This window comes from Melospiza melodia, chromosome 24, assembly GCF_035770615.1.
Source record: "Melospiza melodia melodia isolate bMelMel2 chromosome 24, bMelMel2.pri, whole genome shotgun sequence".
Classification (NCBI taxonomy): Eukaryota; Metazoa; Chordata; class Aves; order Passeriformes; family Passerellidae; genus Melospiza; species Melospiza melodia.
The window spans coordinates 7,211,440-7,236,975 of record NC_086217.1 but is presented as its reverse complement, the minus strand read 5'-3'; the positions used below and the strand labels follow the sequence as shown (position 1 = coordinate 7,236,975).

Below are 25,536 nucleotides of genomic sequence, written 5' to 3'. Positions count from 1 at the left end.
TTCCACTCCTCCCCAAACTCACAGGGACCTGGAGCAGGAAATTCTGTTTTCTGGCAGAACTCAGGTCTGCAGAGAGGGGATTTTCAGAAGGTGAATCAGTGAAGTTTTGAGGTGCAGCCCCTGCCCTGCTGGGAACAGGCAGCTCTTCCCGTCCAGCACCCCCAGACCCCTCAGCTCAACCTCATTTCCCTCATTTCCCTCCCAGCCTGCTGGAGCTGCCACCAGAGCTGCCCTGGTGACAGCAGAGGGGACACCCTGAACACTCCTCAATTAACACTCGCACTGTTAATTGGTGTTGGCAATCTGTGGGTACAGGGAAAGTGGGACAATATAGCCCAGAAGGCTGTGGGAAGGACGGCAGGACATTGAGGGAGGAGACTGAGGTTCTGGGCTGGGTTAGAGGGGCAGGGTGAGCTGCACTGAGCTGGTTCCTCCCAGCTTCACCTTCTCCCTGAGTACAAAGCCACATTTTGGGATCAAAGTCTGTCAAAGCCCTTCCAGCACCAGCCCCCAGCCTTGCTGCCCCGCTGCTTCCATCCACCCCTCAATTCCTTTGGATTTACACCAAATCCTTTTGATTTTTCTTTCTGAAAATTGATGAACCCCAGTGTTCATCCCACTGGATTTTCCCCAAATTTGTGCAGAGTGCCACCAGAGCCATCCAGGGAGCAGGGCCTGACCTGGGCTGTCTCTCTGTGATGGTGTTCACAGGGGTCTGAGATGGGGGAAGAGACGAGGATCTGACTCCAGGTTACAGAAGGCTGATTTATTATTTTGTGATATATATTATATTAAAACTATACTAAAAGAATAGAAGAAAGGATTTCATTAGAAGGCTAGCTAAGAATAGAAAAAGAATGATAACAAAGGTTTGTGACTGACTGAGACAGTCTGGACAGCTGGACTGTGATTGACCATTAATTAGAAACAAGCACATGAGACCAATCCCAGATGCACCTGTTGCATTCCACAGCAGCAGATAATCATTGTTTACATTTTGTTCCTGAGGCCTTTCAGCTTCTCAGGAGGAAAAATCCTGAGGAAAGGATTTTCCATAAAAGATGTCTGTGACATCCACCCATAGATTTCCCTGCCCAGGGCAGTGCAGCCCCCAGCTGCCCCTGGCTGCTCTGGGTGAGGGTGGCACAGAGCCCCAGCTGGGACTGGCATGGCCATGACGTGAGGGAAAGGTGTCACAAACCCTTATCAGTGCCATGCTCCAGCCAGCGAGCTTTGTGCTCCTCAGATAAGAGATGTGGCGGCACAGGAAGGTTCCTGGAGTGTCTCATATCCTTGTGCAGGTGATTAGGGGGCTGCTGACATCAGTGGCACTAATTGTGCCCAAATGGCTGCACACGTGGCGCACAAATATTGCAGTGAGTCTGTTCTCCTGGAGCTGTGCGTGGGCACTGAGCCAGCTGGAGTCAGGGGAATGTCACCAGCAAATCTGCCTCTTTGAGGTGGCACTGACCTTCCACCTCCCCAGGGCTTTATGGGAATAAACACAGCACCGTGATGGAATTGGTACAGAATGAACCAGCTCCATCCCAGCTGGGCTTGCTGCTTTGTTCTGTCCCATTTCCACTGCCCCAGCTCCTCCAGCTCGCCCTGTGTGCCCACCCTGTGTTCCCCAGCTCCCCCTGTGTGCCCACCCTGTGTGCCCACCCTGTGTTCCCCAGCCCACCCTGCCCTCTCTGAGTCCCTCCCTTGGAACCCCTGGAATGAAGTTCTGCAGTTCTCCTACTTCCTAGTATCAAAACCAATAACCAACTGTCATCATCACTCCACAACCGCCCCCAAACAAACTGGGTGACGTCGCTTTTCACAGAGGGGAAAAAAATCCTTGGAGTGTCCAAGGGGAAGCCATTGGCTGCAGCTGAACTGGGTGGCATTGCATTTCACAGATATAATACATAATAAATAATAGATATATAATATATAATAAAATATATATTATGTATTATATTTTATATATATGTGTATAAAAATAAATAATATATATCATATAATAATATAATAAAACCTTGGAGTATCCAAGGTTATATATATATAATAAATAATATATATAATAAATAATATATATAATAAATAATATATATTAATATGTATATATAATATATAATATATAATATATAATATATAATATATAATATATAATAAAATATATATTATGTATTATATTTTATATATATGTATATATAAATAAATAATATATATAATATAATAATATAATAAAACCTTGGAGTATCCAAGGGGAAGCCGTTGGCTGCAGTGAACTGGGTGCCATTGCTTTTCCCTGAGAATGGCAGGGAGAGCTCAGCCATGCAAGCAATCCCTGCTGAGCACAGAGCCCAAGGTAGGCTCAGAGCTGTGCTGACATCAAGCCCTGCAAGTTGGTTAATCCATTTTTCTGCCTCGTGGTTCTCCTTTAAAAACCACTGCCAGCGCTGCTGGGATTTGGGCTTTGTTTGAGCAGGGATTTCAGGGGGTGGGGATCCTGATCTCGGTCAGTTTTGAGGGAGTTTGGCTTGGGCAGGGGGGTTTTGGTGTCACTTTGAGGAGGTGCCAGGGCTGGGGCCAGCAGGGCTCCTGATGGAGGCTCTGTGTGCCAGCAGCAGTTTGTGATGATGGAGAGGCACCATAACCCAGGGCTGGAGTGAATTAGAGAGAGCAGATGAGATACCAAACAATGGCCAGGCAAGCCTGGAAATCCTTGCAGCAGATACACAGAAAGAAACAGAGCTTTTAGGTCATATTTTTATATTTTATTATTACTGCTATTGTTGCATTTTTCCCTCTGTTTATGGTATGAACCCAGCTGCTTTGGGTTCACAAGTACAAACACTGAATTCTATTCTAGTCTATTCTGAAATACTGAATTTTGGCTGGGTTAAAATACATTTTTTTCATTTTTTCCCTTTGTTTTCCTGTCTCCCCAGGGCTCTGGCCGACATCCTAAGGCAGCAGGGACCAATCCCAATCGGACACTGTGAAAGAGAGACAATCTCGGCCATAGATACCTCCCCCAAAGAGAACACCCCAGTCAGGACCTCCTCCAAAAACCAGTACACACCAGTACGCACCTCCAAGAGCAACCCAGGTAAGTGCTGCTGCCTCTGTCACATTTCCTGAAAAATCCCTTTGCCCAGGAGTTTCCTCCTGGGAAGCTGAGAAACCTCAGAGAGAAACAAAACCAATAATTATCTGATTGCTTCTCCTGTGATTTGCTGCATTGAAATGTGGTTTGGAGATTGTTTATCCAACATGTGAATTGTTTTTGCTTAATGACCAATCATGTCCAGCTGTGTTGAGGCTCTGGAGAGTCACAGGTTTTTCATTATTACCTTGTTAAGCCTTCTGTAAGATCCTTTCTCTGTTCTTTAGTATAGATAATATAATATAATATAATATAATATAATATAATATAATATAATATAATATAATATAATATAATATAATATAATATAATATAATATAATATAATATAATATAATATAATATAACCATAAAATAATAAATTAGCCTTCCCTCTCCTCTCCTCTCCTCTCCTCTCCTCTCCTCTCCTCTCCTCTCCTCTCCTCTCCCCACCAGTGAAATTCACAGGGTTTTTGGAGAATTTGGTGTGATTTCTCATATGTAAGTGAAATTTATGAGAGGGAGAAACTATTATGGGATATAAACTATGAAGGGAATGGATTTGTCTACTCAAAGCTCTCTGGTTTCACTATAAATAGCCTAAATGGACAGGAAGGAGCTGTTACACAGCACCTCTGGAATGATTTTCCCTCTTCTGCTTTGGGACTTGTGTTAGTCACAAAACACATCTGTTGTCGTTTTCAGCTTCTTTTCATAAAAAAAAAAAAAAAAAAAAAAAAAAGGAATTATTTTTGCCTGATTTCCCCAGTGGCTCAGCTGGGAGGGGAAGGCTCCTTGGCTGCTTTGTGCCTGTTTGAAGGGGTTTGGTGCAATGTCCTCCCCGTGTGGGGACAGGTGGCAGCATCCCCTGAAGGTGACACTGTCCCTGCTCTCCCCTTTCCCTGAGAGCTGAGCAGATTCCTTTGCTTTCCCGTGCTCACCCCCAAAACAGGGAGCCCTGTGATTTTTGTGTGTCAATTTGGATCTGTGAGATAAAACCCTGGGCTGGAGAACAGCCTTGAGGTGAATTGTGTGGAAGAGGGAATTTCTTCTGCTTATCTGAGGCTTGGAGCTGCCTCTGGAGAGGATTTGTGCTCCTGAAACACGAGGAGTGAGGGATTGTGGCCAGTGAGCAGGGACAGGCACCATCAGCTGGGACATCACCTTCAGGGTGACAGGGGTAGAGAGAATGAGGGCTGAGGGAGCTGGGAAGGGGCTCAGCCTGGAGAAAAGGGGGATCAGGGGGAAATTCTGGCTCTGCACAGCTCCTGCCAGGAGGGGACAGCCCCAGGTTGGGCTCTGCTCCAGAGAACAGGGACAGGAGCAGAGGGAACGGCCTCAGGGCAGGCTCAGGGTGGGCACAGCAGGAATTTCCCCATGGAGAGGGGGCTCAGGGATTGGAAATGCCCAGGGAGGGTTGGAGTGCCCATCCCCGGGGGTGCCCAGGGAATTCCTGGAGGTGGCACTGAGAGCTCTGGGCTGGGGACAAGGTGGGGATCAGGCTGGACTCAGTCCTCCTGGAAGCCTTTTGCAGCCTCAATAATGCACATTATCACATTCTGGAATAATGCTGGGGTTCTGTGCCATTGGCACCTTCTGGAATAATGCTGGGATTTCATGCCATTATAGCACATTCTGGGATAATGCTGGGATTCTGTGCCACTGACACCTTCTGGAATAATGCTGGGTTTCTGTGCCATTATAGAACCTTCTGGAATAATGTTGGGATTCTGTGTCACTGACACATTCTGGAATAGTGCCGGGATTGTGTCATTAGCCCCTTCTGTAATAATGCTGGGATTCTGTGCCATTGACACCTGGAATAATGTTGGGATTCTGTTTCATTAACACCTTCTGGAATAATGCTGGGGTTCTGTGCCATTGACACCTTCTGGAATAATGCTGGGATTTTCTGCCATTAGCGCCTTCTGCAGCCTCTGTGTCTCTTGCCTGGCTCCTGCTGCCCACTCAGGGCACACAGAACCAGAAGGAAGGGGCAGCAGGAATTCTTGCCTGGCAGCTGGAGGCACCAGCTATACTTGTTTTTTTGGGGACAAGGGGAAGAAAATGAAAAAGAAAATTAAAAAGATTAAAAAAAAAGGAAATAGGGAGAGCTGGAGGAAAAAGAGGAAAACAAGTACGGGAAACAAGGATCTGTTCTATCTTAAATGGAACAAAGCTCGTCAGCCCTGGTGTGGAGAAGAAAATCAGCAATGCTTGGCTTTTGGGGACAAGGGGAAGAAAATAAAATTAAAAAAAAAAATAAAAAAAGGAAATAGGGAGAGCTAGGGAGGAAAAAGAGGCAGCAATATGGAATAGCAGGATCCAGGCAAGGCGCTGCTCACTGGGGCTGCAAATTGGCTGAAGGAGCCCACAGCTGTAGGGGTTGGAAAGCAGCAGGTCTGGTGGCCGTGGCTCGCTGAGGAGCAGGAGAGGGGAGGCAGCCAGACAGGATTGTCCTCGTTGCACAGGGCCTGATTGAGTTTGGTGCTTGTTTGACTTGGAACTTTTGTTCCCAAACTTATAATTGGAAGGGTGCCCCTAAGTGCTGCTAAATAAACCTTGGCTTCATTTCCTGTGAGGCTGGCTGGGTGTCAGCGGGCAGGATGGCTGTGGGTGACAGTGACAAATGGAGGTGGCTGTCCCTGAGGTGCAGAGCAGCCTGGGCAGGTCCTGCTGGGGACACGGGAGAGGAGAGTGCGCTTCTCACTGCTGCTCCAAAGGAATTCCGGGCTGGTTTGGGCTGGGAGGGATCTGACAAAGCTCCTGTCCCACCCCTGCCATGGCAGGGACACCTCCCACTGTCCCAAGGACACCTCCCACTGTGCCAGGTGCTCCCAGCCCTGTCCAGCCTGGCCCTGGGCATTGCCAGGGCTGCTCTGGGCACCTGTGCCAGGCTGTCCCTGTGGGCACAGAGTTTGGGGTGATTGGGGTTCAGGCTGTCTGTGGCACAGTTTGGGGTCACGGACGTATTTTATGAAAGTGCCTTCACCAGGATTTTTCTCCTGAGAAAAGAAATGTAACAATGATTATCTGATGGCTGTGGAATGTGGTCTGGAGGTTGCTCACCAAAAGCTGCATCTTTGATTGGTTCCATGTGAATTGTTTTTAATTAATGAGCAATCCCAGTCCAGCCGTGTCAGGACTCTGATCAGTCACGGGGTTTTATTATTCATTCTGTTCCAGCCTTCTGATGTATCCTTTCTTCTATCCTTTAGTGTAGTTTTAGAACATAATAAATATAATACATATAATATAATACATATAATACATATAATGTAATGTAATATAATATAATATAATATAATATAATATAATATAATATAATATAATATAATATAATATAATATAATATAATAATCAGCCTTCTGAGAACATGGAGTCAAGATTCTCATCTCTTCCCTCATCCTGAGCACCCTCAAACGCCACCTCAAGACTGGCCTAGATTTAGATTCTGTATATTCTGTTGGCCTCTTCATGCTCAGAACATCCCATTGTCTCTCCAAGGGGATGTTCTGGTCTGGATCCATGCCCAGAGGTGCCAGGGGAGTGCTGAGCACAGGACACCGTCCCCAGGGTTAAATTCTGCTCCTCACCTGTGCTGGGACCTGCAGGTGTGGAGAAGAGCTGGTGGCCAGGATCCCCACTTGGAATGCAGCAAACAGCCCAGGCCAGGGCTCTGATTAGCCTGACCTATCTGGGGAAGGCTTTTAATGACCAGCTTGAGTCAGGAGGTTCCAGAGATGGATGCATTCAAAGTGCTGCTCTCAGCAGTGCCTCGCACCCAGCGGCACATTCTGAGCTCCTTCTGAATGCGAACAAACGCAGGGCAGGCCTTAAATCTTCATGGGAATCGTGGCAAACATCTCCAGCCGAGCCCAGGGCAGCGTGGGGAGCACTGCCAGCCTGGGCAGCACGTGGGGAAGGGGCTCTGTGCCCCTGGCCCTGCTCCCCACGGGCTCAGCAGGGCTCTGCCCTTTCCTAAAGCACAGGGGATCCAGGTTCATTCTGGTTTATCAGTGCCTTCCCCTAAAGCCCAGGGAATCCAGACTCATTCCAGATTATCAATGCTTTTCCTAAAGCACAGGGGATCCAGGTCATCAGAACCTTCCCCCAAGACCCAGGGGATCCAAGTTATTGGTGCCTTCCCCTAAAGCCCAGGGGGTCCGAGTTCCCTCTGATTTATCAGAACCTTCCCGCAAAACCCCAGGGGATCCAGGTTATCAGAACCTTCCCCAAAGCCCAGGTGATCCAGGTTCATTCTGGGTTCTCACTGCCTTCCCCTAAAGCCCAGGGGATCCGGGTCCCCTCTGGTTTAGCAAAGCCAACCCCCCAAAGCTCAGGTCATCCAGAATTATTTTGGGTTATCAGTGCCTTTCCTAAAGCCCGGGGGATCCAGGTTATCAGAACCTTCTCCCAAAGCCCAGGAAATCCAGGTTCTCTCTGGTTTATCAGAACCTTCCCCCAAAGCCCTGGGCATTCAGGTTCATTCTAGGTTATCAATGCCTTCCCTCAGAGGCCAGGGAATCCAGGTTTCCTCTGCTTTATCAGTGCCTTTCCTAAAACTCCAGGGGATCCTGGTTCATTCTGGTTTATCAGTGCCTTCCCCCAAAGCCCAAGGGGATCCAGGTTATCAGAACCTTCCCCAAATCCCAGGAGGTCCAAATTCCCCCCAGGTTTTCAATGCCTTTCCCCAAAGCCCAGGAAATTCCAGATTCCCTCCAGGTTTTCTGTGCCTTGCCCCAAAGCCCAGGGGATCCAGGTTATCAGAACCTTCCCTCTAAGCCCAGGTGAGCCCGGTTCCCCCCAGGTTTTCAGTGCCTTCCCTCAAAGCCGAGGGTATTCAGGTTCATTCCAGGTTCTCACTGCCTTTCCCCAAAGCCCAGGTGATCCAGGCTTATTCCAGGTTATCAGAACCTTCCCCTAAACCCCAGGGCATCCAGGTTCCCCCCAGGTTCTCACTGCCTTTCCCAAAGCCCAGGTGACCCACGTTCCCCCCACATTTTCAGTGCCTTCCCCTCATCCCTCCTTCCCTCTCCCCGTTCCCCCAGACCAGCTGGGCTCTGCTCCAGTTCTCCTCCTTCCCTCCCTGCCAGCATTAGCCAGCTTCTCCCCAAATCCCCAGCGCTGCTGGCATTCATTTGCCGAGGATCAGCGTGTGCAATGTGATGAAGGCTCGCAGCCCCTGCTGCTCGCAGCTTGTGCTGTCGTTCACAGCTGCTCAGGGCAATACAAAGCAGGTGGAAAACGATCCCCGGCCCTTTCCAGCTCTTGTGCTTGGCTCTGAGAAACTGCTCAAGGTGCATGTGGGTGAGGAATGAGGGAGAGCACCTGGAAAGCGCCCAGAGTGTTCCAGGAATGGGGTTTTGCTGTTTCCGTGGGTTTGTAGGAGCTGGGGCGAGGCAGAGCTGCTCCATCTGTGCTCCTGCCAGCACATCCCTGCCGTGGGGAGCACAGGGCTCCCTCCCAGGAACCCCAAAGGGTTAATAATGCCTGCTCCGAGCCGCCCCAAAACGTCAGATCTTCCTTCTCTGAACATTTCCAGGGGAAGAGTTACTGGGCGTCCTGGAATGTCATTGCCAAGGGGAGGATCCCAGCTGGATGGGGGAGCTGAGAGTGCAAAACTTCTCTGCTCTGAGGGATTTAGGATCCTCACTTTGGACAGCAGCTGCTCTGTGGGGTAAAGGATTCAGGATCCTCACCTTGGACACCACTGCTCTGTGGGGTAAAGGATTCAGGATCCTCACCTTGGACACCACTGCTCTGCTCTGTGGGGTGAGGGATTTAGGATCCGCCCTTGGGCCATGGCTGCACAGAGATGCTCCTCCAGTCCTGTGTCCTCAGGCAGAGCTTCCAGTCTCCCTGGGAATCTGGGGCTGTTTGTCCCTGGGAATCTGGGGCTGTTTGTCCCTGGGAATCTGGGGCTGTTTGTCCCTGGGAATTTGGGGCTGCTGTCCCTGGGAATCTGGGGCTGCTGTCCCTGGGAATCTGGGGCTGCTGTCCCTGGAATTTGGGGCTGTTTGTCCCTGGGAATCTGGGGCTGTTTGTCCCTGGAATTTGGGGCTGCTGTCCCTGGAATTTGGGGCTGTTTGTCCCTGGGAATCTGGGGCTGCTGTCCCTGGAATTTGGAGCTGCTGTCCTTGGGAATCTGGGGCTGCTGTCCTTGGGAATCTGGGGCTGCTGTCCCTGGAATTTGGGGCTGCTGTCCCTGGGAATCTGGGGCTGCTGTCCCTGGAATTTGGAGCTGCTGTCCCTGGGAATCTGGGGCTGCTGTTCCTGGAATTTGGAGCTGCTGTCCTTGGAAATTTGGGGCTGTTTGTCCCTGGGAATTTGGGGCTGTTTGTCCCTGGGAATTTGGGGCTGCTGTCCCTGGAATTTGGGGCTGCTGTCCCTGGAATTTGGGGCTGCTGTCCCTGGAATTTGGGGCTGTTTGTCCCTTGGAATCTGGGGCTGTTTGTCCCTGGGAATTTGGGGCTGCTGTCCCTGGGAATCTGGGGCTGCTGTCCCTGGAATCTGGGGCTGTTGTGCCTGGAATTTGGGGCTGTTGCCCCAAGCAGCTCTAGACCCCAGGAACTCAGAAGAAGGGATTGGAAAAGAAGGAGAAGGAGCTGGAGTGCCAACACCTCATCTACCCTGGCTCCAGATTTATCTCTGTAACTGCCACAGATATTTATTTGCTTGTCTTTTGTTAGCCTTGCTGCTTTGGACCCCCAGCCTCCCCCTTGCAGGGCTGCTGGGGCTGGGGATGTTCACCTGGGGAGGTTTGGCTGCCCAGGGACACAGCCTGGGCTCCCAGAGCCTCCCTCAGCCCCACCAGCTGCTGCCTCTGGATATTGGGATATTGGTTTGTCCTGCTCTTCCCCTGAGCTGGGGAAAGGTTTCAGGGTAATCTGTGTAAAAGAACCTCTGGGAAAGCTCTGCCCCACTAACGAGGCACAGGAGACACCAGAACATCCCCAGTGCAGATTTATCTGCTGTGAGCTTGGTGGGGGCTGGAAAGCAGCAACATTTGCAGCAATTTCTGGTGTCTCACCCCCAAATACCCTCCGTGAGTGATGGCAGGGGCTCGTGTGCTAAAGCAGCTAACAAGTGACAAATGTGAAAAAAAAAGATTGAAGGGATAACTCAGAAAGTCTGGCTGTTGTGGGGAAACAGAGGAGGAGGTGGAGGGTGTGAGTGTGCACACACAGAGAGGAAAATGACACCACCCACAGCAGCAGCATCCAGAGCCTTGGGACAAGCACCAGGTGCCTGCTCCAAGAGTTTGGGTTGATTTAGCCTTCCTTGGGCCCAGAGCCATGAGGCCAGCATGGTGCTTATCAGCCAGGTGATATCTGGAAACTGGGGGTTACTATGGCAACAGCTTTATTTAATTCTTTTTTAAACCCAGTGGATCCAGGTTCCCTCCAGGTTATCAATGACTTATTCCAAAGTCCAGGGGATGCAGGTTCATTCCAGGTGTTCAATGCCTTTCCTAAAGCCCAAGGGAAAGCTGAATTCCCTCTGGTTCATCAGTGCCTTCTCCTCAAGCCCTGAGGATCCAGGTTCATTCCAGGTTGTCAGAACCTTCCCCTAAATCCCAGGAGATCCAAATTAATTCCAGGTTATCAATGCCTTCCCCCAAAGCCTAGGGGATCCAGGTTCATTCCAGGTGATCAATGCCTTTCCAAAAACACAGGGAATCCAGGTCCATTCTGGTTTATCAATGCCTTTCCCCCAAAGCCCAGGGGATCCAGATTCCCTCCATGTTCTCAATACCTTCCCCCAAAGCCAAACTCCTCTGTCTGCAGTTAAGGAACTTTAGTTAAAGCTGCTTTCCTCAGGAGCAAAGCCAAGCAAGCCCACTTTCTAAGAGCCATTCTGTAGCTGTGGACAGGTAAAATCATTTCTGTAGCAGGTCTGAGTCTCCCTCTTTGCCTCTCCGTGTCCTGCCAGATCAATTATTGTTTGTTACCTCCATTAGATCTTCAGGAGAAAGGCAGAAACACAATCTTTTCCTTCCATTAATCAGGGCAGTTTACAGAAAACATCAATTTAAAATGTTAAGGCCAATTTGCAACTGGTATTGACAACAATTAAATCGGCCTCCAGAAAGTTGCTTTTTGACACGGTGAAGAATGAAATCTTTATGAGCACATTGTGTGTGCTGGGCCTCTCCTGGCTCCTGATTGCTGATCCTATCACACTCCATGGAAGTGTAAACAGAGGTGAGGAGCTGGAAGCAGAGCTCCATTAGAGCGTGCCAGAATCAGTAAACTCCCCTCCCCTCTTGCTGGACCCCTGCCCAGATATTGCAACTCAATCTATGCTCTGCCTCCATCACTATCAGCTTCCTTTAGTTCCCAGCTGGGTTATTTTCACTTTAAACTGCACAAAAAATGTACTGGAACAAAGGCTGGCTGCTTTACCCTTGGCATTGTCACCTGGAGCAGTGAACTGCAGAGGGGCACAGGGGCCACAGCCCCACCAGAGCAGAGGCCATGGGGTCTGAGGGACCCTTGGCATGGAGAACCAGCTCAGCTTTCAGAGGGTGACTGTGACATTCACATTCTCTGAACAGACAGACATAATTCTTTCACAGTTTTTTTTTTTTTTTCCTGGAGAAGGACAGAGAGAAGAAAACAATTCTTATCTGTATTCACTGCTCCAGCTGTTTTTGCACATGTGGAATGTCTTATGGAGATTGTCCACCTGAAGTGATTTGGTCAGTTGGATTCTGCTGAGGATTCTTTGGCCAATCACTCAAAGCTGTGTCCTGGCTGTCTCAGACACAAGTTTTTCTTAAGAATTCTTTAACAGTAGTATAGTATTCTTTAATCTAGTACAGTATAATATAATATAGTTTAATAATGCAATTGTTCAGCATTCTGAGTCAATGGAATCAGGTGCCAACCTTTACCTGTGGTGGAGGTCACAGTGTTTTACTTCAGGTGCCAGTGCAGGAGGTGCCACAGCCCTCAGCAGAGCAGAGGCCACTGGATCTGAGGGACTCTTGCCATGGAGAACCAGCTCAGCTTGCAGAGGGTGCCCGTGGCATTCACATTCTCTGAACAGAGAGAGAGATAATTCCCTCACAGGCTTTTTCTCCTGGAGAAGCACAGAGAGAAGAAGAGAAAACAATTCCTTATTCACTGCCCCTGTTGTTTGTGCACATGTGGAACGTGTTATGGAGATTGTGCACCTGAAGTGATTTGGTCAGTTGGGTTCTGCTGAGGATTGCTTTCATTCCCTGGCCAATCACTCAGAGCTGTGTGTTGGCTGTCTCAGACAGTCACGGGTTTTTCTTTAGTTTTCTTTAATAGTACTACAGTATCTTTAATATAGTAGAGTATAATGTAATATAGTTTAATAAAGCAATTGTTCAGCATTCTGAATCAATGGAGTCAGATGCCAATGATTTCCTTTGGTGGGGGTCAAAATGTTTTAATTGGGAATTGCGTGGTTCTTGCCTCACTTCCCCTTCCCTGAAGCTTTGACACCCTCAGCCCCTCTGACCTGAAAGGCTCCCCAGGGTTGTTTATTGGAGCAGCCCTGAGAGGGAGCAATGCCCTCCTCCAGGAAAGGACACATCAGCTCGTTCTGTTTGATTTAAAATATTTGAGGAGGAAGGGAAAAGGAGCACATCTGTCACAATCTCACAATCAGCGAAGTTAATGGAAAGATTCCTTCTGACTCTCCTGGGCTTTGGACAAGGCTCTGTGCTGCAACATTAGCAAATAATGAAGTTCACATCTCATCAAATCCTCCTCAGGAAAATAACTCTGAAATATGTGGCTGGCCTTTTGCAGCTCCCTCCCCAAATCTGTCCCTGCTTTGTCAGCTGTGCCAGCACCTCTATCTCTGGTGGTAAATCACTTCTGTGGATAAGAGCTGCTCTCTAACAGACCCCCTCACAGATGTTCCACTACTGCCAGTCCCAGCACTGCCCCAAGGCTCAGAGAGGTCCCTCCCAAAAGCACTGGGGTAAATACTGAATATCCAGAACGTGGCTTTCAGTGTCTGCCAACTGCAGGAATGCATGGAACCTGAGAATCTCCTGAGCTGGAGCCACAGGGCTCACCCAGTGCCACCCCTGGCCCTGCCCAGACCCCCAACAATCCCACCCTGGGCGTCCCCAAAGGCTCCTGGAGCTCTGGCAGCCTTTGTAGAATCATAGAATTACAGAATCATGGAATTGTAGGATCATGGAATTGCAGCATTCCATGGGCCATGCCCATTCCCTGGGGAGCCTGGGCCGTTCCAGCACCCTCTGGGGGAAGAGCCTTTCCCTAAATCCATCCCAAACTCCCCATGCCCAGCCCCAGCCATGCCCTGGGTGCTGTCCCAGAGCAGAGTCCCCTGTCCCCAGAGCCCTGGGGAGCTCTATGCTCTCTGTATCCCCCTGGCAGCCCCGCAGCTCAGAACCAGAGCTGTCCCCTCCCTCTGAGGCTGCTCTCTGTGTGTTTCCCCTCCTTGGTGCCCATCCCAGAGGCCCTGCAGGGCTCCAGATGTGGCACAGCTGGAGCAGCTGTCCTGTCCCACCTGCACTGCCAGTCCTGAAGGCACAGAACACAATATCCAGCATAAACAGAACACAAAAATGGGTATACAAGCTTCACAACATCCCCCTGGGACAGCAGCTCACCCTGGAGGAGCTGCCAGCCCTGGTCACTCCATGGGGACCCTCTCTGGTGGCACAGGAGCTGCCAGGCCTGTGTTCAGTGGCAGGTGACACCTGTGAACATCACTCCAACATAATTGTCACAGTGATCCTTGGTGCAGCTGATGAAATATTCACCTTGCAGCAGCTGCCAGGCCATGAATGTTTCACTGGCTCCTGAATTGTTGATGAGCTTTAATTGCACTGCCCTCTGCCACCGGGGCTCTGCAGGGCACCTGCAGCTAGCCACAGCCCCTGTGCCCTGCTCCTGAGGGCACCCCTGGCCACGGGGCACAGCACTGACCCCCCCAGTGCCCCCATGCCACCCTCAGGGGTCCCCAGAGCCACCCTGCTTGTGACAGGCTCGGGTGGCACTGCTGTGCCCCAGCTCACACCTGTCACACACATCTTTTCATGAAAATCCTTCCTTTAGGATTTTTCCTCCTGAGAAGCTGAGAGGCCGCAGGAACAAAATGTGAACATTGGTTATCTGCTGCTGTGGAATGCAACAGGTGCATCTGTGATTGGTCTCATGTGGTTGTTTTTAATTAATGGCCAATCACAGTCAGCTGGCTTGGACAAAGCTGCCTTTGTTATCATTCCTTTCTATTCTTACCTCAGCCAGCCTTCTGAGATGAAACCTTTCCTTCTATTCTTTTAATATATTTTTAATATAATATATATCATAAAATAATAAATCAGCCTTCTGAAACATGGAGTCAGATCCTCCTCTCTTCCCTCATCCTCAGACCCCTGTGAACGCCGTCACACACACCCTGGGGACTGTGCAGCCACTCTGGGCACAGCAGCAGCACTCAGAGGGTGCCTCCTTCTGGGAGCATCCCTGAGGGATGCTGAGACACAGGACAGCCCCTCTGAGGGACGTGAATTGATGCTGGCCAGGGGGGTTATTTACAGACCACAAACGGGACGAGGCTGCTGTGGAACGTGCCTTGAGTTGTTTTATTTTTCAGCATTGGTCTCATTACATGGTTATGACAATGGGAAGATGCTAGTAGCTTACATTTTAGGCAGCAGATACAGAACTTAATGTTACAACTCACTTTAAAAGCTTTTTGACCAATCACACAAAGCAAAAGCACATTGGCAGTAGTTCCATCCAACCACTATAAGCACAGGTACCTTTGGTTAAAACAATGCTTGCTTATTTCAAATACAATACCTGCTTGTGAGCCTTAAAACACAATGCACAGAGCTCTGTTATTAAGCTTAGAACTCCCTAATATCTCACTGATAAACTTTTCTGTAGCTTAGGGAGTTATTCTAGACAAGTGTTAATACACAGACCATTGTTCTATTTGTCCTTGCTTTTCTACAGTTTAAATAATTTTTCTGCTGACCAATCTCATGGCTGCTGCTTAGCTCCAATCACACTTCTGCTGTCTCTGAGCCCTGCCTTTTGCAGCTTTCCCAAAACCCTCTGATTTTGTGGATTCCCACAGTGAATCCTGCCCAGGACAGGCCACCCCTGCCCTGCAGACAGCCCTGTTCCCTGCAGCCACCAGCTCTGCAGCTGCTCAGGGAAGCAGCTTCTGCTCCTAAGGCACGCTGCTCTCCTTGACCTATTTGCTCATTACCTCCACAAATGGGATTTTGATTAAGGAATTTTCCTAAGTAATTATTCTGGCATTAGCAATCCAGCCAAACAGAAAATAGTCCAAAAGGAAAGGTGGCCTGGTGGCTGCCCTGAAGGCTCTTCTCAGGGAGGGGAGCAGAAAACCAGCCCTGCAGGGCAGCTGGACACAGCTCTGTCCAGTGAACTCCAGTCCGAGGGGCAGCTGGATGCAGCTTTGCCCTGCAGGTCATGTCCCAGCTCCATGTGTAGTTTGTGTTGCTCATCACAGCTGGGTAGGGCTTCCCACAGAGCTGCAGTTTCAGGGGTTAAAAACCCAAATTAAAAGGTGATGAGTTCTTATTTAGAGCAGCAATTCCTGCCCTGTTCCCAGGGAACAGGCTGAGCGCAAGGAGCTGCTCAGGGTGGCAGTGGCACCTCCCAGCCTGGCTGGCAGGGACCACGCTCACACCTGCCACATCCCTGCCAGGACACCCAGTTAGGAAGGAATTCCTCCCTGTGAGGGTGGGCAGGCCCTGGCACAGGGTGCCCAGAGCAGCTGTGGCTGCCCCTGGATCCCTGGCAGTGCCCAAGGCCAGGCTGGACGGGGTTGGGAACACCCTGGAACAGTGGAATGTGTCCCTGCCATGCCAGGAGTGGAATGGGATGGGCTTTAAGGTCCCTCCCAACCCAAGCCATTCCATGATTCTATGACTCTGTGATTTTATGATTCCATGAATCTATGATTCCATATTTCTATGGTTCTGCAATTCCATGATTCTATGACTCTATGATTCTACAATTCCGTAAGTCTATGATTCTTTATTTCCACAATTCCGTGTTTCTGTGATTCCACGTTTCTATGATTCCATGAATCTATGATTCCACAAGTCCATGATTCTATGACCCCATGATTCCATGATCCTCTAATTCTATGATTCCCTGTGGGAATGTCACATTTTGGTTTTGTTTGGGGTTTGTTTTTTTTTTTTTTGTTTTTTGTTTTGGTTTTTTTTTTGACCATGGGGGACAGATGTTGCCTGGAGCAGTCACTGCTGGGCTGGCTGGGTGTGACCAGAGGGACAAACTGGGACAGGAGGAGCTGCAGGGCATGGCCAGCTCTGGCCACCATGGGACAGGCATCCAGGAAAGGGTCATGGAATCCTGGAATGGCTGGCTTGGAAGGGAATTTAGTCCTGTTTCAGCTGCCTTGCCATCACCCCATGGGTTCATTGGGAATGGGAACTTTTATCTGGCTGCTGAGCTGGGAACAGCAAGGACAAAAGGACAAGGCCATGGACAGCTGCTGCTCAGGACAAAGAGGGGAAGGAGAGGCACAAAAACAACCAGGAGCATTCCAAGCAGGTCCCCAAAACCCCTCACAGGTATCACAGGGAATGAGTGGGTAAGATCCCAAGATATTCTGAGTCTCTGAGCGTGATGTCGCCTCTCAAAATGATGTAAGAAAGGATCTGGACACTTGAGCACTTCATAAACTCCAACAGGCACCATCCCCAGGCACAAGAAGTTCTGCCAAGAGCTTTTCCCTGCCTTTCCTGACCTCAGCAGGATTTGCCCCTCAAGTCCTGGCTTTTCTTTCCTGATTGCAGCTCCCTTTGGGATGGCAGATTTGGAGTTGCTCTTCCGAAATCCTTTCCTTCCAGAGGAAAGCAGGAACCATGAATGATTCCTTGGAGGGTGTGAAACGGAGCAACTCTCATCCTTGGACTGTGAATTCCACACACCCATTTATTTACTCACAATTATAAACAGAGCACTTCATAAATATTCATGAGGAGGCTCCCAAGGCCCAGCTGAGAAAATCAGTGTTATCACCATTTCCCAGTGCTCCGGCTGAGGCACGGGCACAGACACTGCTGCAATCGTGCAGTTTTACTCAATTCCTGTCAAAGTTTGGCCCAAGATCCCCCAATTCCTGGATCCCCCTCATATCTAGCAAGGAATTGTGCAATTTTACACATTTCCTGTAAAGTCTGGCACATGAGCCCCCAATTCCTGAATCCCCGTCGTGTTTAGTATGGAAATTTTGTGCAGTTTTACAGAATTCCTGTGAAGTTTGCCCCAAGATCTCCCAATTCCTGAATCCTTCTCATGTTTAGCTGGGCATTGTGCAGTTTTACACTATTTCTGTAAAGTTTGCTTTAAGAGTCCCTAATTCCTGAATCCTTCTCATGTTTAGCTGGGCATTGTGCAGTTTTTCAGAATCCCTGTGAAGTTTGCCCTAAGATCCTCCAATTCCTGGATCCCACTCATGTTTAGCAGGGAATTGTGCAGTTTTACACAATTCCTATAAAGTTTACTCCAAGAGCCCCCAATTCCTGATTCCTTCTTATGTTTAGCAGGGAACTGTGCAATTTTACAGAATTCCTGTCAAAGTCTGACCCAAGATGCCCCAATTCTGGAATCCCTCTTATGTTTAGCAGGGAATTATGCAGTTTTACAGAATTCCTGTAAGGTTTACCCCAAGATCCTCCAATTCCTGCATCCCCCACTATGTTTGCCAGCCTGGCTGGCGCAGGTGTCCCACTGAGCTGGGATTTGTGGTCCCAGACTCTGGATCAGGCTGATCCTGGCAGAGATCAGGCTCAGTTCCCCCTGAGCTGTGGTGGGGGATGCTCCCCTTGCAGCCTGGGCCCCCTCAGCCCCCGAGGGCATTGAGGGGATCCAGAGCTGCCACGCAGGGCCAGGGGTGATGTGCACACCTGATTTCCCTGGGATGGTGTCTGAGGCAGATCTGGGCAGCTTTAATGTCAGGACCCAGCACATCCCTCTGGCTGTCCTGAGCAGCCAGGACCCTGCCAGGGGGCTCAGAGACCCTGGCACAGAGTTTAAGACCCCTGTGGGTTTGATTATGACTCGTGGAGCAAATTACCAACCTTGGATGAAGATCAGCAAGCCACGACAGTTTAAGTAGAATGATAGTGAATTTATCACGGGGTGAAAAAGCAGATTTTGGGGTTTTTAGAATGGGGGTTCAGTGGGCAAGATGGAGGGATCTGGGCATGTCCAGCCTTCTCCTTCTTCTTCTTGGCCTCCATCTTCTGCTGTGATGGTGGCACTTTTGGATTGGTTTAGAGTAGAAGCTCACTGTCTAACACAGGTGATAGGTGTTGGGAAGTAATTGTAAACATTGCACATGTAGTTTTTAGTATAAAGACATAACACTGCCCTGTGGGCAGGCACAGTGCCTGAACTGTCCTGCTGGATGGACCTCGGCAGGGCAGTAGAAAGAATTTTATAGATAAGGAGCAATAAACAACCTTGAGACCGAGAAATGAGGAGCCCTGACTCCTTCTTCAAGTGCTGGGCTGGGAAAAGAGACTTTCCAACTTTTCTTGGGGTCACTGTGAGCAGCAGAGACCCTGACACTTTAGTGGTGCACAGCTGACCCTGCAAAGGCTCTCTGGTATCAGGGAATGTTTATCTCAACCTTCAGTCGCTCCTCAGTGTTCTCCCTGCAGGTTCTGCCTCCCTTTTGCTGATACCCTTGAAGCCTGGGAGGTGTGATCAGCTCTCCCCATGCCCTTAATCACCTTCCTTAGCCTATATAATTAAATTCCATCAGGTATTGCAGCTAATTTTTGAGAAGAACAAAAGCCAGTTTGGTCGCGGGCGAACAGAACAAATTAATTAGGAGGGGAATATCAGGCCCTCTGTAAATGAGATTCCAGCAGAAGCAGCACAGCTTGGCTGGGCTCCCCAGCCCCTGAGCTCAGTTCCCGGGGTACAGAGTGTTCAGGGAGGGGACAGGGGTTGGAGCAGCCCCTGCTGGAGCCACTCCTGCGATCCATCCCAAGCAGGGCACAGGGAGCTGCTGCTGGAAGCTCATTTGGAGAGGTGTAGGGCGATAGAATATAGGAAAACAAAGATAGGTAGAAAGCAATCTTTTCCCTAAGGAGCTGCAGCTGGTCCAATTATCAAAGATTAGGAGCAGGCCTGGCTTTAACAGGCCACAGCTGTGAGCAATGAGGAGTGCTATAAAAGAGTGGGGTGGTGGTGAGAAGGGAACTGGGGTCACTTGGTCACTTTGTGAAGAAGAAAGAGTCAGTGCTCTTTCTTATGAGAGCTGCCCACCAGAAACACCAAGGAGATGTGAAACTTTTGTGATAGGAGACGACAGTGTGGAACCCCCGCAATAAAATGACAACAGAGAGGGCTCATTGAATCTCATTAAAGGAGAGGCTGGGCCAGCGGATTCCTCCAGTGTGCTCTGGGCAGGGCTCCCTCTTCTATCCCTGCCAATCTGACCCCAATAAAAGTTACTGGGGTGTTCAGCATTCTAAGGGTGGAGCAGCCACAGCTTCTCTGGGCGCCCTGTGTGTCACAGACATCTTTTATGGAAAATCCTCTCCTTGGGATTTTTCCTCCTGAGAAGCTGTGAGGCCTCAGGAACAAAATGTGAACAATGATTATCTGCTGCTGTGGAATGCAACAGGTGCATCTGTGATTGGTCTCATGTGGTTGTTGCTAATTAATGGCCAGTCACAGTCAGCTGGCTCAGACAGAGTCAGAGCCACAATCTTTTGTTATCATTCCTTCTTTCCTATTCTATTCTTAGCCAGCCTTCTAATGAAACCTTTTCTTCTATTCTTTTAGTATAGTTTTAATGTAATATATACCATAAAATAATAAATCAGCCTTCTGAAACACGGAGTCAGATCCTCATCTCTTCCCCAGTCTAAGCATCTCTGTGAACACTGTCACACCTGTGCAGGCCCCCCTAGCTGGGGTCTCTGTACAAATCACAAACAGGACAGGACTGCTGGGAACGTGCCTTGAGCTGTTCTATTTTCCAGCATCACTCTCATTCCGTGGTTATGACAATGGGAAGATGCCATCAGCTCACATCCCAGGCAGCAGAGACAGAACTCAATGTTACAACTCACTTTAAAGGCTTTTTGCCCAATCACACAAAGCAGGTTTAGATGTGGAGCTGAGCCCTCCTTGCATTCCAAGATGCCCCAGTGTGAGTGGCAGGACAGGGGATGGTGCAGAGCACTCTGCAAACACCTCCCAGCCCTTGTGGCAACTCCTGGGCTTGACTCGGGCTCTTCTCTGTGTAAAACAGCCCCAAAAGGATCACTACCAGCCCCAAAACGATCACTCCAGCTCTGTTATATGTAAAACATCCCCAAAAGGAGATCACTCCAGCTCTATCATGTGGGGAACAGCCCCAAAGAATCCCTTCAGCAGAATGAGCAGCACCAGAAGCAGGGAGGCTGTGGATCCTCCAAAAATGAATATTTTTTCCCTTTTCCTGCAGAGATCTGTCTGGCAGTGTCTGTGCTGAGGATGTGAGGGCTGCTCCTTGGTGCAGGGCTCCTTTCCCCAGGGCACTTTGTGGCCAGGCTGAGGTCACATCTCTGTGCATCTTGTAAAAGTCTGTCCACGCCAGTCCCTGTCTGCCCTTCTCAGGGTGATGTAATCTGGGCTCAGTAATAACATTTCCAAGAGGTGGATAACAGCATTTTAGTTCAGCTCTAATAATTCTGTTAAAGCAGAGCTGGGCTTGTAATTGCAGTTTGTGGCCGAGGTTGTTCCATATGTGACTTCTGTAGGATGCCTTTGTAATGAAATGTTCCCTCTGAGCTCCGTGCCCTGAAGAATTTGCCTTTTTTTTGTGTGGCAGGCAGAGCACTCTGCTCTCTTGTAACCAGAGGAGAGGGGGGGAAGAAAGTATTTTGTAATAAATGAGCCAGGACTCCATTTTTCTTCATGCAGGAAAAACCAAATCTTTATTGTGTAGATCATATTTTATAGGATGATGATGATGATAATACTACTACTACTACTACTACTACTATTATTATTATTATTATTATTATTATTATTATTATTATTATTATTATTATTATTATTATTATTATTATTATTATTATTATGTTGTCAGATCTTCTTGGTTGACAATTCCCACTCAGTTCATTGGTCAGTCCATGGTATTTTGCATATCGATCAAACTTCTGTGTTTTTCGTTAGTTTACACTTTTTTTTTTTCCTACTAATTCTCATGGGACAGATCTTACTGCTTATCCAGGTGCACTTGTTTTTCACCCTAGGAATAGATTTTGGTGTCAATGAACTTTATCTCTCAAGATGTTTTCATAGGAGAACTTCCAAACTGCATTTAGGAGAAGTGACAGGCTGGATATTCATTTAACAGAGCAGGCCTGATTTTAGGAGGCCTTTCTTTGGTAATTTCTCTCCCTGTTTGCAACAGGAGTGAAATTCCACCCTGTTTCAGCCTCTGCTGGGGATTTGGAGCTGTGTTGATCTTCCTGGGACAGTGGGAGGTGTCCCTGCCATGGCAGGGGTGGAACTGCAAGAGCTTTGAGGTCCCATCCAGCCCAAACCATTCTGTAATTCAATGAAAAATCCCTGAAATCTGAAATAAAATGAAGACCACTCTATGTACACTGCTTTTTAAAGGAATTTGGCATTCTTTAGCTCTCTCACCAGGGCAACACTGAGGTTCAGCCTGGTCTGGGGAAACATCTGGGATGAGTTCCAGGAGCTTTATCCCAGCCCATGGCACAGGCAGCTCCAGCAGCTCGGGGAGAGCACATCTGGAGGCAGAAAGGAGGAAAACCTTCACTCCAGTGGAGAAGTAAATGGGGAATTTCCCTGTCTGTGCTCCCAAATCTCTGCATTTGGGATTTCTCCAAGGGTCCCTTCACTTCCAGGTGAAACACCCTGCTCAGGATGAGACTGTGGCAAATAAATGGAATAACAACACCTGGATTTGGTCCCCCAGCAGCTCCCAGTTCCCTCTGAAAGGAAAATTCACTCCAAGAATTCTCCCAGAATTTTGCAAGGCCGAAAGAAATGATCACAAGTGAGCAGGAATTAAAAAAAATAAAAAACAAACCAAAAAGCAAACGTAGCATGCTGTAATATATCCACGGAAAGGGAAAATCGTGCTGCTTGAAGTCTGCAAATCTGAGTTTCTCCTGGGAAAATGCAGCTCCTGTTCAAATGCTAATGGCTCGTTATCACAGGGATGTTTTAATTGAACTACAATGTTCCATAAGCAGGGGCAGAGCAAGGTTCAGAGAGCAAATGGCTGATGAGGAATCCTCAATCTGCCAGTAAATGTTTGCTTTTTTATAAACTTCCCCTCCTTGATCTGTTCTTAAGCAGGTTCTCCGAAGGGAATTGTGAGAGGCAGCTGATTTCAGCTGGAGGTAGCAGCAATATTTGTGTGGCTCTGGGGACAGTGAGTGGCTGCAAGGGAAACAGGGGAGGTTCCAAAGCCTCTCTCATTCCCAAGGTGTTGCCAGAGAGCCTGGAATGGGGTGGGAACACACAGATTTGGGGTTTTTTTTTGCTTTTGCAAAGCAGAGAAGGACTGTGAAATAGCGTGGGTCAGGCAGGACAGAGCTGGGTGCCCTCCTGGTCCTGCCCAGCACCTTCTCCCACCTCAGCTCGGGCAGGAAATCAGGGAAAATGGAATTTCCCTGGGATTCAGCTGCATCCCTGCAGCCCCAGGCCACCCCCCTTCCCTCCCCCTGCACCTTTCTTATCTCTGCCTCTTGCTGAAATAATAGGAGCAGAAAAATTAACAACATGAAAAAGGGAGGAGATGATAAAGAGTATCTGAAAAATCATCTGTGTCCTCATTTCAGAGCTTTGCATGGTAACAGGCAGGCAGGGTGTGCTTTGCCTTTTTTCCTTTATTAATGTATTAAAATATTAAAGAGCTGGGTGTCTCTTCAACCCGCAGTGTTGTCAGGGACTGGGAAAGCTCTGAGGAGTCTTTTGAGGAGGAACTTGAGGAGCTGTCCCAAAACACAATTTTGCTGTGCTGCTGTGATGGGGACATGGGGCCAGCCTGGACAGGGGGACATTGGCACCTGGGGACAGATCTGTGACACAGAGGGGACACTGGCACCTGGGGACAGAACCATTGGTACAGAGGGACATTGGCACCTGGGGACAAACCACTGCCACAGGGGGGACATTGGCACCTGGTGACAGAACCCTTGGCACAGGGGGGACATTGGCACCTGGGGACAGATCTGTGACACAGAGGGGACATTGGCACCTGGGGACAGAACCCTGTCACAGACGGGACATTGGCACCTGGGGACAAATCTGTGACACAGAGGGGACATTGGCACCTGGGGACAGATCTGTGACACAGAGGGGACATTGGCACCTGGGGACAGAACCTCTGCCACCAGGGTGCTCTCAGGGGCTGAGAATCTCCTCTGACTCCCTTTGAGACCTTTGGAGGGCAAAGGTGGATCTGAGCCTGGCTTGAGCCAATTTCCTGAGGATTGGGCTCTTGGATTTGGCACTTTGGGGCTTCCCCTCTCAGGTTCTGCTCACAATTTCCAACATGTGCAGTTGTTCTTCTTCATAAATCTTTGCCAGCAAAGAATTCAGGCTTTGATGTTGCTGCAGGTGTTGTTTTCTGGGCCATTCTCAGGGTGCCTTTAATTGTGCAATGTGTGTGAAGGTGACGGAGGGGCTGTAAAGCGCACAAATAAATAAATAAAAATAAAACCTAAAAATATAAATAATATAAATATAAGTGTAAATTTTGGTAGAAATATATAAATTCAATAGAAATATATATGTAAAATATATTTATTTAATTATTATATTGATAATAATACGTTATTAATATTATAATTATTCTATTCATATAATTATGTTATTGTATATTATATGCATAAATATATATAGAAATATATATATAAATAAATGTACATCTATAATTATATATGGAAATTTATAAATATAAATATGTATTTATATACTGTATAATCTATATTATACATTTTAATCTATATTATATTATATTATATTATATTATATTATATTATATTATATTATATTATATTATATTATATTATATTATATTATATTATATTATATTATATTATATTATATTATACTATATTATATTATATTATATTATACTATATTATATTATATTATATTATATTATATTATATTATATTATATTATATTATATTATATTATATTATATTATATTATATTATATTATATTATATTATATTATATTATATTATATTATATTATATTATATTATATTATATTATATTATATATAAATATAGACACAGAAATTAGTATATATATATGATAGATATAAGTATATAAGTATATATATAAATATATAAGTATATATATGTGTGTATGCGTGTATATATATACTTATATATATGTGTGTGTGTATATATATATATACATATATATAAATAAAGTATATATAAAATGTATAAATATATATATATATATAAATATATGTATTTGGAAGGAGACAGAGTGGCTGAAGGCGTGTGTGTTTCCTTTTCCCTGCAGGTCACTATGGGAAGGATATTTATCGCAGTGGAGGGCCAGATCTCCATAATTTCATCTCCTCCGGCTTTGTCACGTTAGGAAGAGGACACACGAAGGGTACAGTGGAAACCATTTTTTGCTAAATCCAATGCAATGAAACGATTGTTTGCAATCCGAACTCGGAGCCGGGGGCCCGCAGCTGGAGCGGGGCAGGCTCGGGCTGGGCTGGGCAGGACCTGCGGGTCCTGGCAGGGCGGTGCAGGCTCCCCCGGCTGGGCAGTGCCTCCTGCAGCTCTGGGTGTTCCTGGCTGCTCCCACAGGGAGGGCAGCAATGTCCATCTGGCCCAGGGCAGGCAGGGACCACTTCCAGACTGTGGGGCTGGAGCTCCTTTCTTTCACTTCTGGGCTTTTCTTTTAGTTATTTATTTATTTAAATGGTGGGGCGTGGGGAGGGGGGGGGGGAGTTATGAGGAATATTTTATAAAATTATTTCTTTTTAGCTCCTATATTTTCTGTGTTCCTATAATCTGTGATATAATGTACAAACCAGGAAACCACAAAAACCGACATGTGCTGCTGTGTGTATGTTCTGTGTACATGTACTGTATATAAATATCTGTGGAGAGACAGCTTTAACACAAATAACCGAACATCCAGGGGGTCCCGGCGCCACCAGAGCCGTGTCCTGGTGCCACCACGACCCCAGGCAATGTTCACCGATGATGCTTTTGGTGAGTCGTTCTGGTGTACAGTGAGACGTGCTCGGAGTGTCCTCCTGTCCCCAGTGCCACCGGTGGCCTGGCTGTGACCCCGGGGGTGCATGTGCCATTCCTGTCCCCTTCTGTGTCCCCAAGACTGCT

At 47.9% G+C, this 25,536-nt stretch overlaps 1 protein-coding gene across 2 annotated transcripts in view; it reads left to right on the top strand.

Annotated features, from left to right (window-relative positions):
• Positions 1 to 25,536, top strand: part of SHISA6 (shisa family member 6) — a 151,856-nt gene that overhangs the window by 8,361 nt on the left and 117,959 nt on the right. For both annotated transcript variants that reach the window (XR_010030440.1, XM_063175600.1), the window contains exons 2-3: positions 2,940 to 3,100; positions 24,698 to 24,793. Coding sequence is in view for 1 of the 2 variants with exons in the window: in XM_063175600.1 (XP_063031670.1) it covers positions 2,940 to 3,100; positions 24,698 to 24,793 (257 nt within the window). In the remaining variant the exon portion in view is untranslated. The remainder of the gene's footprint in view (positions 1 to 2,939; positions 3,101 to 24,697; positions 24,794 to 25,536) is intronic.